The 13,376-nt window shown below is 48.2% G+C and overlaps 1 protein-coding gene across 3 annotated transcripts in view; it reads right to left on the reverse strand.

The window, feature by feature from the left end:
- The window catches only part of CACNA1E (calcium voltage-gated channel subunit alpha1 E), a 406,234-nt gene that overhangs the window by 298,134 nt on the left and 94,724 nt on the right, over positions 1-13,376 (reverse strand). For all 3 annotated transcript variants that reach the window (XM_043485827.1, XM_043485828.1, XM_043485826.1), the window contains exons 3-4: positions 1,655-1,760; positions 668-807 (exon numbers count right to left, since the gene is read on the reverse strand). In XM_043485827.1, the coding sequence (XP_043341762.1) occupies positions 668-807; positions 1,655-1,760 (246 nt within the window). The remainder of the gene's footprint in view (positions 1-667; positions 808-1,654; positions 1,761-13,376) is intronic.

Raw genomic sequence — 13,376 nt, forward strand, 5'->3', positions numbered from 1 at the left:
CTATATTCATTTTCAAAAGGAGAATTAGCAAATATTTAAATAAAAGTACTGCCCTCACATACACCACCTGTGACACAATGTAGTGTTACTGTGTCAATTTCCAAAGGGATGTGTTATCGAACATTTTTCACATGATTCAGTTTTACAGCTTCTCATATTATAAATATGCATAAATCTATAAATAAATAAATCTGCAAATCATTAAAAAAAAATCCTCTGTTGTCAAGACACGAGTCCCAACTATCATTTCAGAGAGTATACTTAAAAGAGTCTTTCCCAACCTCCTAAAGAAAACTGCACCTGATAGCATCCTTTGGCCCATTATGGGGTTGTCCCTCATGCCAAGGCAAGCCACTTGCCTTGGTGAAAAAACTCATATGGAAACGTGTGTTCAGTGCTAGCCGAGCATGGAATGGGGAACCAGAAGCAGCAGCAGCCAGACCGTGGGCCCACAGCCTCTGTCTAATGCCATGTGCATCTCCAGAACACCCGCACGCCTGCAGCTGGCTCAGCCACGGCTCAGTACCATGGGAATCTTATCCTTGAACGTCTTCCTCCTCCTCTCCTCCATAGAATTGTCTCCCCCACTCCCAGGCTCCTTGCACCAGCCACTTCACAACCCCACAGGCACCTCCACGTACAAAGAAGAAACGGGAAGAGGACTCACCCGCTGAGGACCACGATGAAGTCCATGACATTCCAACCATTGCGGAGGTACGAGCCCTTATGGAAGATGAACCCCAGGGCCACGATTTTGATCCCAGCTTCGAAGCAAAAGATCCCAATGAAATAGGGTTCTGTCTTCTCCTGCGGGATGAAGAACAGAGGTGCTGGTAAGAGGAGGACTGCTTCAACCAAGGCACTCCCTGCCTAGCTACCCCTCTGCTCTGACTTTTCCTCTCTCCTACAGGACACCAGGATGCCTGTGCTGAGCCAGCCCCGTGTACAGGTGGGAAGTGAGGGTGCTACAGGACGCACAGAGTACACAGGAGCAAGGAAAGCCAGCTGCAGAAGTGGGTGGATGTGGGGCTCACACCCAGGACCAGCCGTCTTCCCAAGGCGAACACTGATGGTGCTAGCTTTGCCTTGAGGGGGCTGGCATTCCCACTGCTGGTCATCACTTAATGCTGGAAGCTTAAGAGTCCTTTCTCATCCATGGGTAATCAGACTGGGGCCACTTACCCATTTGTTTGGATTTTAAGCATTTTGTTTGTTCTCTTTAGGGGCAGTACTTTAGACACACGGATAATTTCTATACAGAGAATATGGACAAACATTTAGGAAGTTCAGAACCATGAAGGCACAGAGGCTTTGAGCATCCTTCACCCTCTCTCCTTTACTCTCCCTTTTTCCTCTCATTCTCAAAGTCCCCCAGGAAGAAGATAGACGGAAGCAGACCCTGGGCCTCTCCTTTCTTCTTGCCTGGCTGCCATGCCCTGGAGACACAGAACATCCTGGGAGCAGGAATTTAAAAGGTCAGTCCTCTTTATGAACCCCAGTGGGACTTGTCACCAACCTGTTGCTCAGCAGAGAACAAACTCATAGAAGTGTAGAGTAGGAAAAGAGAGGAGGGGGCCAGGTGATGAAGCAAAGGAGGGGAAATCAGGGAAGAAGAGGAACAGGGGGAAAGAAAGATGAGGAGGGAGGCACCTACCAGTCTGCGGGACATTGGGGTCTTGTCGTCCTCAGGAAGATGTTGCTCCAGGGCCAAGACGATGCAATTGGCAATGATGGTGGCCAAGATCATGTACTCAAACGGCGTGGGAAAGGAGGAGTTAAGAAACAGAATCACCAAAGAGAGGACAGCCTCCAAGAGGGCTGTGTACATCCACACACAAACTTTATCAACCCACATTGTGTCTGTGCAGTCAGCATGATTAACAGGAGCAGACAGGCAGGCAGAACAGTGGCTGGTCCTTTGCACATGGAACTAGAACCGTTTCTGATCAGACTCTGAACACAAAAGGCATCTTCTCAAGGAAAGGAAGAATTCAGTCAGTAAATAATGTACTAGGCATATGGCAGACATGCCAGATTCTTAGTGAATTCAGTGACATATCCGGGAATTAACCAGGACCGAAAAAGGAAGTGGGACAAAGAGAAGAAAAAACAATGATGCTGTTGCAGGCTCCATGTTCTTCTGTCTTCAAACCACTGATCCAGCAAGGATCCAGCTGCGGCTGTCCACGGCTGTCTCTGGGAATCATACCTGGAGTGCCTTCTCTAGAAGCTCTGCTCAACTGAATAGAAGAAGGGCCCTTAGAAAAGAAGCCATTCTCTCCATGAGCTCCCTTTTATTTTAATATCCAGTTCAGGATAATATTTAACAGGTCCGAGAGAAACTAGTTTTGTCCCATCTTATTTTCTCCTAAGCTTCTACATCTAAAGGAAGCAGAGATGCATATCATGAGGCTGCATCCAGGGCACTGAAGTCAGGGCCTCTAGGAATCAAACTACAAATGAGTGGATAATGAATTCAGGCTTTGTTTTCTGTTGCATTTTTCTGAAGAGAGGTGAGTGGGCTCCCTGTGACTTTCTGAAAAACAGGACTGTGATTCCAGTGCCAGCATCCTGGCTCCCACAGAAAGGTTGTGCTGTAAAACCAGGGGGAGGCGGGAGTGGGGAACTTCTAGAAAAAAGGAGAGGGAATCACCAGCTCCAGAGTCATTCTGCACTGGGATTTCATTCTATAACCACTGTTGTGACAAACAGGAATGAACTGCTGCCGCTGGTCTTGCTGAGCAACCTGTGATCTGGCAGTGTCTGGAATCCAGGGGGGAGCAACAGGTAGTAAGTGCGGTGAAGTGGAGGGAGGGGAAGGGACCTTGTCCCGCCCGACGCCGGCCACCATTCAGGCTGGCTGTGCAGGATGTAGGGCCCAGAACCCTCCCTAGGTGGCACAGGAGGAGGACAAACCATAAACACGTCCCCTGATGCCTCGCCATCCCCACCAGGTTATTATGTGGCTGTGAACATCAATGGTCAAAGGGCACTTGCACATCCCTGACAGACGGAGGGGAGGGGGGCCCATGCAGGATGCAACTCGCCCACCAGTTGCTCTGGTCCTGATGCTAGAATGGTAGGTTGCAGGGGGTGAGATGGCTGGCTTCCATCCAAGCCTCTGGAACTTTTCATTTTCACTTAGCAGCACCTCCTCCCTGCCCCCATCCGCCCCTGAGTCACAGCCCCAGCAGCTGGCTGTCTTCCCTTCCCACACACCCAACATTCGCCCAGGACTCACACCCTCAGGACAGTTCTGCCGGCCTCTGCTGTCCTGCAGGGTCAAACAGCCAGATCTGAAAACAGGATGGGGCTTGGAGAACCTCACAGCCAGCCTCCTGCCTCCACACCCCGCCGCGCTCACTGAAACCCACTCAGTCAGAGGAGAGCCTCACTGCACTGCATAGAAAGAGAAAGCCCACTAGCCATCTCGCCATTCCTCCTGCTTCGGTCTCTCTGGGTACCAAGCTAGGCCCCTGAGAGCCAAACACTCTAGCAAACACACATCAGAGATGCTCATCTCACTTAACGTGCCTCCTTTCTTGTGACAAATCCCCCCACACAACTCATCCAGGCGCACCAGGGACCACTGATCACAGCAGGGAGTTCTCCTCCTTCCCATCACAGGCTTTAACTCAGAGCTCTGAACAAGTCCAAAACGACCAGGACTCAGTGTCCTATACGCCCTCTGAATAGGCTATAGCCTGTCCTGGGCTTGGTTCAGGCGCTGATAATCTCCCAGATCCGAATGGTAAAATGGAGATGGAAACAGGGCAGAATTGGTCTGGGAATCCATGCCCTTTCCTGAGAACACCCTCAGCGAATGTGTGTAAGATAGAGAACCAAGAACATGACAACAAGCCACAAACAGCAACAGAAGTGGAGGACACTTGGGCATGTTTCTAAAATGCAGGCCACGGAATATTAGTGCTGGGAACTTGCAATCAAATGCATGTGGGAAAGTCTGGGTTCGGTCAAGGTGAGCAGGTTTCCTCCCAGCAGGATTCTTGGGGCCTTTAGTACTACTGTCCACAAACTGCCCCGCTCCCCCAAAGGGGACTGGCAGCGGTACACGGCACTCCCAAACTTCTTCATCACAGAACCCTTCTGTCAGAGCATCTCTCTTGGGGATGCTGTTCCTAGGAACACGTCTGGGGAGCCCTAATACAAAGGGCAGAGCTCACTGCCAATCCCCAAGGGTCAGGGATATGAGCACAGTGGCTCTGGAAGGAGCGAAACTAATGCGCCTTTCACCTTATGCTGTGTCCTTGTTTCTAACAAGAATGTTCAGAAAGTCTTGGGCTCGACCAGCCCTTCACCATGGCTGGAAGGACCATGCAAGCTCAGCAGGTCCAAGGAGCCCAGCACGTGACCTGGGAAGTAGCACCAAAGACGCACACATTCTCATTCAAGCTGCAGATAAGTCTTGAGTTCTCATCAGTCTACTGGGGGTTCAGGCTTCTTCTCCTGAACACACTAGAGAGATAACCACAGACTTGAAAGTAAAGGAGCTCTTAGTTGCTGACCTCCAGGCAAGGCCGCTCCTGGCATCTGTGCATCTCCAAGGCTTTCCACCCTGCAATGCCCACGCGGGCTGTCGTAGCCCCTCTGCCACCCATCCTCACACTCACTTCACACCTGCATCCTCCCAGCCAGAGAACCTAAGCACAGAGCTCCCTGCTAGGACCAGTTAGCTCACCTATCCCAGAATGTCCAGGTGCAGACAGATCAGCCTTGTAGACACAGGGCTAGCCTCCTCAGCAAGGTGTGGCCATCACCATACAGGACGCTCACAGCAGGAGAGAGGCTGACAAGCCAGATGTCCTGTGACTGGCCAGGTATCTGGATGGCTGAGAATTCATAAGGGCTCAATAAATAGCACCACCCAAGGCCTAGGAGGCTAGAATCTAAAAGTGAGAGTTTGGTAATTCACAGGTTCCAAGAAGACACTCTTTCCACATCCTCCCGACCCAAACCCTCTGCCTGTAGTCTGATGTCTAAGGGTCCACTCAGAGCAGTGATCCTTTGGCTTAAAATTTTGAAAATGTCAAGTACACACATCCTTGAGAGGGATGTTCCTTTAGGCCTTGTAGAGCACCTTGACCTCAGGATGAATTCATGTTTGGAGCACTGAAGAATCTGGGGTGAAATTATGGTGCAAAAGTAAAGGTGAAACTATGGGAATTCAGTTTATCTGTGGACTAGGTAAAAGAAAGAAGGGGGCCAGGGAAATCTTAGGAGAGGAGAACAGGAGAGATCAGCCAATCCTACCCAGGCCCCAGCCACTCCCCCTTGGAGCTCTTCCCTTCAACCTCCCGTCTGCCTCTCTTTCTGAACAAAGTACAAAGAATGGGCCCTTACATCTCAGTGCTTTCACTTCCTCCTGCAATGGCCTTTCTCCTCTTCTCTTGGTCATATATCAAGATCAAGGTGAAATATCACCTGGCCTGTAAAGTCTTCTCCCTGTGCCCCCCGGTTCTCTGCAGGGTGCAATTTCATCATCACATTGATCTCCCCAAAGAAACTCTACCTGGAAAGCAGGGGCAGAGTTTGTTCACGTCTCAGCAGAGCTCCAGACACAGAGGAGAAGCTCACTCAGTGTCAAGCGCAGGCTAAATGAAAGGGAGGCGTCCCTGACTGTGAGCAGCAGCTCCGCTGAGGAGCCATGATAATGACCAGGCTATAGTCACTCTCGCTGGCTTGGACCCCCACCTCCAGGAGCTAACTCAGGGGCACTGCTCCCGGTCTTCCTGAAACAGAATTTCAGGCCTTAGCAAGGGCTCTGATGTATCTCCCAGGGGAAGAGCCTGGGCTGCAAGGAAGGGCCCACAGGGCACAAGGATGCACCTCACAGGCTAGACAAAGATGTGCTCAGAAAGGTCAAAGGCAACTCCATGTTGCCCAGGCCTCAAAGAGCAACGCCCATCGTGAAACAGAACAGAGGTCCGTCCAGGACCCTGATGCCTCCTGCCCAGGAACTCAGTGAGTCCATTACAGTCTGGGCCTGACACCAAATGCAGATTGCAGAACACTTGCTCTTCCTGGTGTCCAGACTGCTGGTGGCCAGAGATCTTGATCAAATGGGGCTGACGGGGCAGTGAGGGAGCCTGCAGGCAAGGGCTCTGCCTAACTCAGGCATTTCTGCACCCCAGTGTCCAGCATGCAGTGGGCACCCTGTAACTGGATTTTAACTAATTAATAAATTAATCAGTCAACTGACAAGTGAACAGCATAGGAAAACCGGAGCCAAAGTTGTCCTTACAAGAGCTACCCATACGTTCTCTATATAGTACACCCATTTGAATGTGGTATGTTGTATGCTATGTACACATATTTGTTGTTCAGTCACTAAGTCATGTCTGACTCCTTGTGATCCCACGGACTGCAGCACACCAGGCTTCCCTGTCCTTTACCATCTCCCAGAGTTTGCTCAAACTCTTGTCCCTTGAGTCAATGATGCCATCTAACCACCTTATTCTCTGTCATTCCCTTCTCCTCTTGCCTTCAATCTTCCCCAGCATCAGGGTATTTTTCAATGAGTCGGCTCTTCACATCAGGTGGCCAAAGTATTGGAGATTCAGCATCAGTCTTTCCAATGAGTATTCAGGGTTGATTTCCTTTCAGGTTGACTGGTTTGATCTCTTTGCTGTCAAAGGGACTTTCAAGAGTTTTCTCTAGCACCTCAGTGTGAAAGCATCAATTCTTCAGTGCTCAGCCTTCTTTACAGTCCAACTCTCACATCTGTACATGACTACTGGAAAAACCATAGCTTTGACTATATGGACCTTTGTTGGCCAAGTGATGTACACATATTGGCTCTTCAAAAAAAAAAAAAAAAAACCAGCATGCATAGAAGATCCCTTTAATGAAAAAAAAAAGATTTTCTAAGAGCAAAGGAAAAAAATCTGTCTTGTTAGAAGGATAATGAGTTTTGTTGGGGTAGTAGGATTTCTTCTTTGCTCCTTAATGCATTGTGTTATAATGAGCATGTATTCATATACAGTTGTGAAATCAATTAAAGCTAGATTTATTCTGAAACAAACAAGTAAAAAAACCAACATAAAAACCCATACCAACCTGAGGGTCATAGAAATTATTAGCTCAAGATTTCTGAGGATCAAATGCAGGAGAACAAAGAGACTGGACCAAATGAGGAAATGGCCATGGAAATTCTTTGAAACCTGCAAAGCTGTCTCCTCTGCATCTGTCTCGCTATCTGCTTGCTAGGGGCCTCATTTTATAAACTTTCTTGGCAAGCTCCCCGAACACCCCTTCACTCCTTTCTCCCTCTGAGCCCATTAATGAGGACCCGTGTCACTCCAACTCTCCCTTCCCCGTCTCACAGCTTCAAGACAATCATTAGGGAAATGATAAAAATAGGTTTCCTTATTGATTTATCTCCGTTACCCAATGCTCCTTCCTTCGAATGGTTGACTTGTTTCCTTAGCAACACAGCTAATTCAAGCAGCACGGCTTGGCCCGCACACCTTCTATTTGTTCATCTCCTGTCCTGAAGCCCAGAGAGCCAGGGCAGGGGACAGGGAGGGCGGCCCTCCTGGCGAGCCGCTGGCTACCACGGTGGCGCTGGCTCTGCCTGTCCACAGAGCCGTGGGGGCCCGGCCTGGGAGCTTCTTCCCTCTACCCACCCAGCAGGGCTTCCCCATCAATGCCCCTCAGGGACTGATGTGCAGGTACAGGACTGAGCAGGACTTGGGGCCCACACAGCAAACCTGGGTGCCCCCAGAGATAAGCATCTCTACACCACCTGGATGCTGGTCCTAGGTCCCTTCTGCTCTCAGCAGCATCATCTCAGAGCTGTGAGGCTGGAACTCCGAGAGACTGAATGAGCTCAGAGGGGCCGAGGGCCCACCAGGGACAGGCAGGCAGATGGAATGCTGTGTTCTCATTCCAACCCCAGGGCTGGTAGAGAATGTGCTTTTGTGGGGGGCAGCCTGTGGGTGCCTAAGCCATTCCTGTAAACTCCTGGGGGAGTCCGGAATAGCACAGTCTCAGGATAGCAGGCCTCAGGACCCATCTTCATCCCTCATCCCAGGACCAGAGCACGCTCCCTAAGGGCAAGTCTGTCTCCTTTCCTCCTGTCCATCCCCGACTCCTATTTGGGGATGCCCAATTCTAAGAGATGGAAGCAAGTCAGAAGGCGGCCTGGGCATCATTGTGCACGATCTTCCACTCCTCCCTCAGCTGCATAGCCATATTCTAACAAGTGGAATGTTGACTCAAAGACAGTCTTGGAGCAGGGGGTGCTGCCAAGTCTGTGATTTCTTCAACACCAAAGGGATAGTTTAAAAATGAATCATAGTGAAATCTAGCTATCCAAGACCTTCAGGCTGCCTTTTCAATATGAGAAGAATCAGAACCTCCCTCATGACCTGGAATGCAATGAAGAACACATAGCTTGGCAATGGAAACCAGAGCCATTGTTCTCCATGCAAAAGTCACCCCAGCATGGTACTCAAATCAGGGAAAACCACCATCACCCATTCCTCCAGAGCCAAACAAGGACAACATAAGGATCAAAGTCTAAGATGACACGTGAATATGCACACACTACTTTGTATAAATAGATGATCGACAAGGGCCTACTGTATATACATAGCATAGCAAACTCTGCTCAGTACTCTGTAATGACCTATAATGGAAAAGAATCTGAAAAAGAACAGCTACATGTATATGCATAACTGAATCACTTTACTAAACACCTGAAATGAACACAACATTGTACATCAACTATACTCCAATATAAAATAAATATTTTTTAAAAGAAACCTTTGAAAACTGTAAGGTGCTACACACATGCACAGTCATTTTCATTCTCCTACTAAATCCATCTTTAAGGATCAGCTGTGGCTTGAAGCTTTGGGGGAAGCATCTGTGAGTGGTCAGAGCCTCCGGGAGTGGGCTGGCTGGCTGCAGCCAGGGGCTGACATTGAAGAGACCCACAGCAATAAAGGATTGAAAAGAAAATTATGGTAATGGGTCTCTGGGAAGAGAGCAAAGACATTTGGCTCAGAACCTCCTGGGAATACGGAAAGCACATCCAAACAGCAATCCCCAGAGGAGGATTTATGAAGCTGATGGCTCTGATGCAATCTTTCCCAGTGATTAGAGGGGACATTCATCACACCCAAGGCCAGGGCTAAGAACGGGAGGGGTTGAACCATCATAGAGGTCCGGCTCTGGCTCCTACAGACCCTGATGGAAATGCAGTGAGATAATGCTGGTGAGATCATATCCCCTGCCTGGGCCATGGAGAACGATACATCTGCCCTGCAGGGACCAGGAGTAGGGCAGAGACGGGACCTCATGCCTAAACCAGACATGGACAGGGCCACTACATCGTCTCCACAGACTCTGTCTGCGCCCCTCCTGAGAGGCCAGTATTCTCACAGGAATAGCTGTCTCCCAGACTTTCCACACACGCTGTATGTACAGTTCTTCAATGCCTCCCAGACTGAAAAGAAAATCCAAACCAGCCCTAGTAGGCCTGGGGCCAGCTCTCCTTCCTGGAAAGATGTTTCACCTTCTCTCCAGATCATGGGATAAAGTAGGAGTGACTATGAGATAAAAAGATGGTGAGCCAAGAGGGCTTTCTAACACTCTCAGCAAGCCTTCGCAGCTCTGCCCGACCTAGGTTCAGAGGTTAGAGGTCAGGTTCAGAGGTCAAAGGCCAGGTTCGGAGGTAAGTCATGGTCCAAGGGAGCCTCGGCCCAGAGGCTAACATGCTCCCGGATGGGCTCCTCCTGGACTTCTTTGAACCTGCTTATGTGGCTGACCCAGCAGGACACAGCATCCAAAGAAGTCTCATTCAGGAAAGGAAATAAAGAGAGACATGCATTCTTTGGGGTTCTGAGGGGTTACTGATAAATTTTTCAATTTCCTGAAAGACAATGCTAAGCATCTGAATTTATCAATGTATGAACCACTCTCATATCTGGGGCAAGTCACGCCCTCAACTCCACCCTCCTCTCTTTTCTCAGTCCTCATTTTTAGGTTTCCAGTCTCCGTCCCAAAGTGATCGATGGGGTGGCTGACACATAGCCACTGAAGGGCAAGAGGGCTAAACCCCAGTGTTAGTTCCTGTGATGGAAGAATCAGTACACAACTCTGACTGCAATTCTGGAAATGCATTCTGGATCTGTCCTCTCTTTCCCATCCCCATTACAGCAGAAACACACTGCTAACAAGCAGGAAAATGAGGTGGAAGGCTCTGCATACTTCGCGTTGTCCCATTTCATTATCTCATCGCTTCCCGTATTGGAATTTTTCTCACCACCCAACTCGCCTTAAAAAAAAAAAAAATCAGATTGAAAAACCAAACCCCTTTCTCTTTTTTTAAAACAAAACAAAACAAAAATGTGTCATGTGACTTCCAGCCTTAACATCAGTTTTTTAACTTTGGTTTCCATAGTGGTGGGATGCAACCTATCATCACCATGACAACAGCTGCCTCTGTTCAAATTCACCATCTGACAGGCAGTCCTGAACACACCTCTTTCCCTCTTTCTCTGTCAAGAAGATGGAAATGCCATTACACCTACTCCTAAAGACTGAAATTCTAATGAATGAAAGACAAAGGAAGCAATGCTGAGAATATAGCAAAGAGGCAGAGAACCCCCCAAAAGGCTTTCTGTTTGCCCATACGGCCCACTGCTCTCTTAGGGAGGTCAATGGACTCAGTTACTCAAAACAAAAGATCCCCAGCACTAACCCTGCAATGTTGGCTGTGTAGCTGCGTTGAACTTTTCATTGCTTTTAGACCAAACAACTCCCATCTCACTCCCATGTCCCTGCCCCCTGTATAAAGTGACTGAAAGGAAGCTCACATCATTGCCAATGTGGTTAACCAGTGCTCAGTCTCAGCTGAGCCCCAGTTCCAAAAGGATGGGAAGTGGTGACTCTGAGAAACTCAGCCAGCACCGGCTTCCCTCTCTCTCTCCTCTCACTAACAGACGGCTGGATAAACCTTAACAAATTCCCTTTTTGTGTGTCACGCTGAATCCTGGGCTCAAAACGCTGTCATTTGACACAGAGTTTTGGTGATCAGGAGACAAATGATTGAATGCTACAGAAAAGGGAAGAAAGAAAGGGGAAATATTAAAAGCCTCTGGAAGGAAAACAAAACAGTGGTGGGAAAATTACCTGTTTCAGAAACCAGAATCTGTGTTTTGATGACACTCTGATGAATTCAAGCCCATCACGCCTTTCTGGCAGCAACATGTGTTTTAGGCAAAGAATGTGGGCTGCCATCAGCAACCACACCCAAGACTGTAGCCTACTCCACGTCCCTACTGACTCTGTGGGGCTCAGCTGGTACTCTGAATGCAGAAAGAAAAGGAAAAGCCTTCTGTGAAAAAGTCCACAGATCATCTCTGGCAGAAGTTTTTGTTGTTTTTTTTTAAAAACCCTGCTACTGCACCCCAACATTCAAAGATACCTATGAGCCTCCAAACCACATGAGAAAATGCTGACAGCACTAAGGATTCTCAGCTTACAAAAGGAAGACTGGAGAGAGACATCATAGTTCTTATCAAATATCTGAAGGGCTAGCTTGTCAGAGGGGACGCTGAAATTGTCTAAGTTCTTCCAAAGGGCAAGGCTGAGACCACTGGGTGGAGCGGCCACCCAAAGGCAGATCTGAGGCAACTCAGAGAAGTCCCACAAGCAAATGAACCATTTTGTTAAGTAGTAAACTAAGTGCTGCATGAATAAATGTTTAAAAACCATCCTCCCTAAAGGGAGAAAAGCCCTGGTGTGTAGCAAGTGTCAATTTCTGGAGTGTAAACCTGTCTCCATGGCAATCTCAAGCTACCAACCTGACACCCATGCACACGGAGTTGGGAAGAGACACACACAATTGAAACCCACAAGCTGTGACTAGCCAGTTCCACACACCACTCACTGCAAGCTCCATGTCCCTAGGAGACCATCAAGGATACTAGAGACGCCTAAATTTGACAGCAGTTGAGCTGGACAACCCTCCTACACACAAGGAGTTAAGAAACAGGAAGAAAGAAAGCCAATGAATCTTCAGTCACTTGCTCAAGGGCCTCCTGGGTCAGCAAGACTCACTCTGCTCCTTAGACTCGAGATGCTCCCCTAGTAGACCTGCCTTCTGGAAGCCTGAAGCATCACCCTTAGCACAGAAGGCTGGGGACCTGTGCAGCCAGATGTGTGCAAGAAGCAGCCACAGGTGAACCGTCTGCCAACACCATGAAACAGAAGAATCAATCACCCCATTCTCTCAGGTTGAATTCTGGGAGGCCCCGCCGCTATATCACTGTGGCTATAAGATAATGGAGAGGAAGCAACCAAGACACGTGATTAAAAGCATATTTCAAAGAAACAAATCAGGTAAAGGCTCTCCTCTTCTTCTAGATTATCAGTGGATCTCAGCCTGTCTACACAGCAGAATCACCTGGGAGGCTTTTAAAAATTAAAGATACAGGTATCCCATCTTTAGAAATTCTAATTTAATTCATTTCAGTTACTGTCTGGGTATCAGAATATCCAGAAGGACTCAGGCTGATTTTCACGTGCAGTCAGGGAGAAGAATACTGCCTTCCATGGTGAAGGCAGTGACAGCTAAAGGTGCCCTCAACTCACGTGAGATAACAAACGAGGAAACTAGAATCCCAGGGGCACCTCGGTAAGAAATGAAAGGTGCCTTAGAGTTCCGTTAGCTAATCCAGCACACTCATTTTATAGATGTAGATACTGAAATCACAGATGGAATAAGATTTTTCCAGAGCCAGGACCAAAAACCTCTCTGGATTCCTGAAAAGCTTAGGAATCTATCACAGAGCAATCAAATAAAACTCCCTTGGCTTCCTGGCTTGAAAAGGAGGCTTCTAAAAGAAAGGGATCTTTTTACTGAGTTTACTTCTCCATCCCTACTTGACTATTCTCAAGAGCATCTCTCTTAAGGTTAGGGTCTGGATGGTTTACTCTCTCAGGACCACTGAAGAGTCCAGAAAACACTAAGATAAGTACAGGCTGGAGCATCCATTCTCCCATCTACTGAGATGTGATCCTTGTGCTGGGTAGAAGCTCATTGCCTGTTAACTACTACCATTTCATAGCATTCTCAAGCAACATTTTGGGAGAAGGAAATATTAGCCATTGTTCTGAACCACTGCCTCCCATTCTCATAATCCATTCTCACGGATTGCCTCCCAATCCCATTCACGTATTCAATTGGATTCGTGCTGGTTGGCTTCTCTTGAATTTTCCTTCTCTGGTCCATTCCTCCTTTTTCTTAATTAAGTCCTTTCTTATTAATCATGATCCAGTCTTCAACGCCCTAGAGAAACACTAAAAATATATACCTGCTAACTAAAGACAGGAGGAAAACATCC

This window comes from Cervus canadensis, chromosome 13, assembly GCF_019320065.1.
Source record: "Cervus canadensis isolate Bull #8, Minnesota chromosome 13, ASM1932006v1, whole genome shotgun sequence".
NCBI lineage: Eukaryota > Metazoa > Chordata > Mammalia > Artiodactyla > Cervidae > Cervus > Cervus canadensis.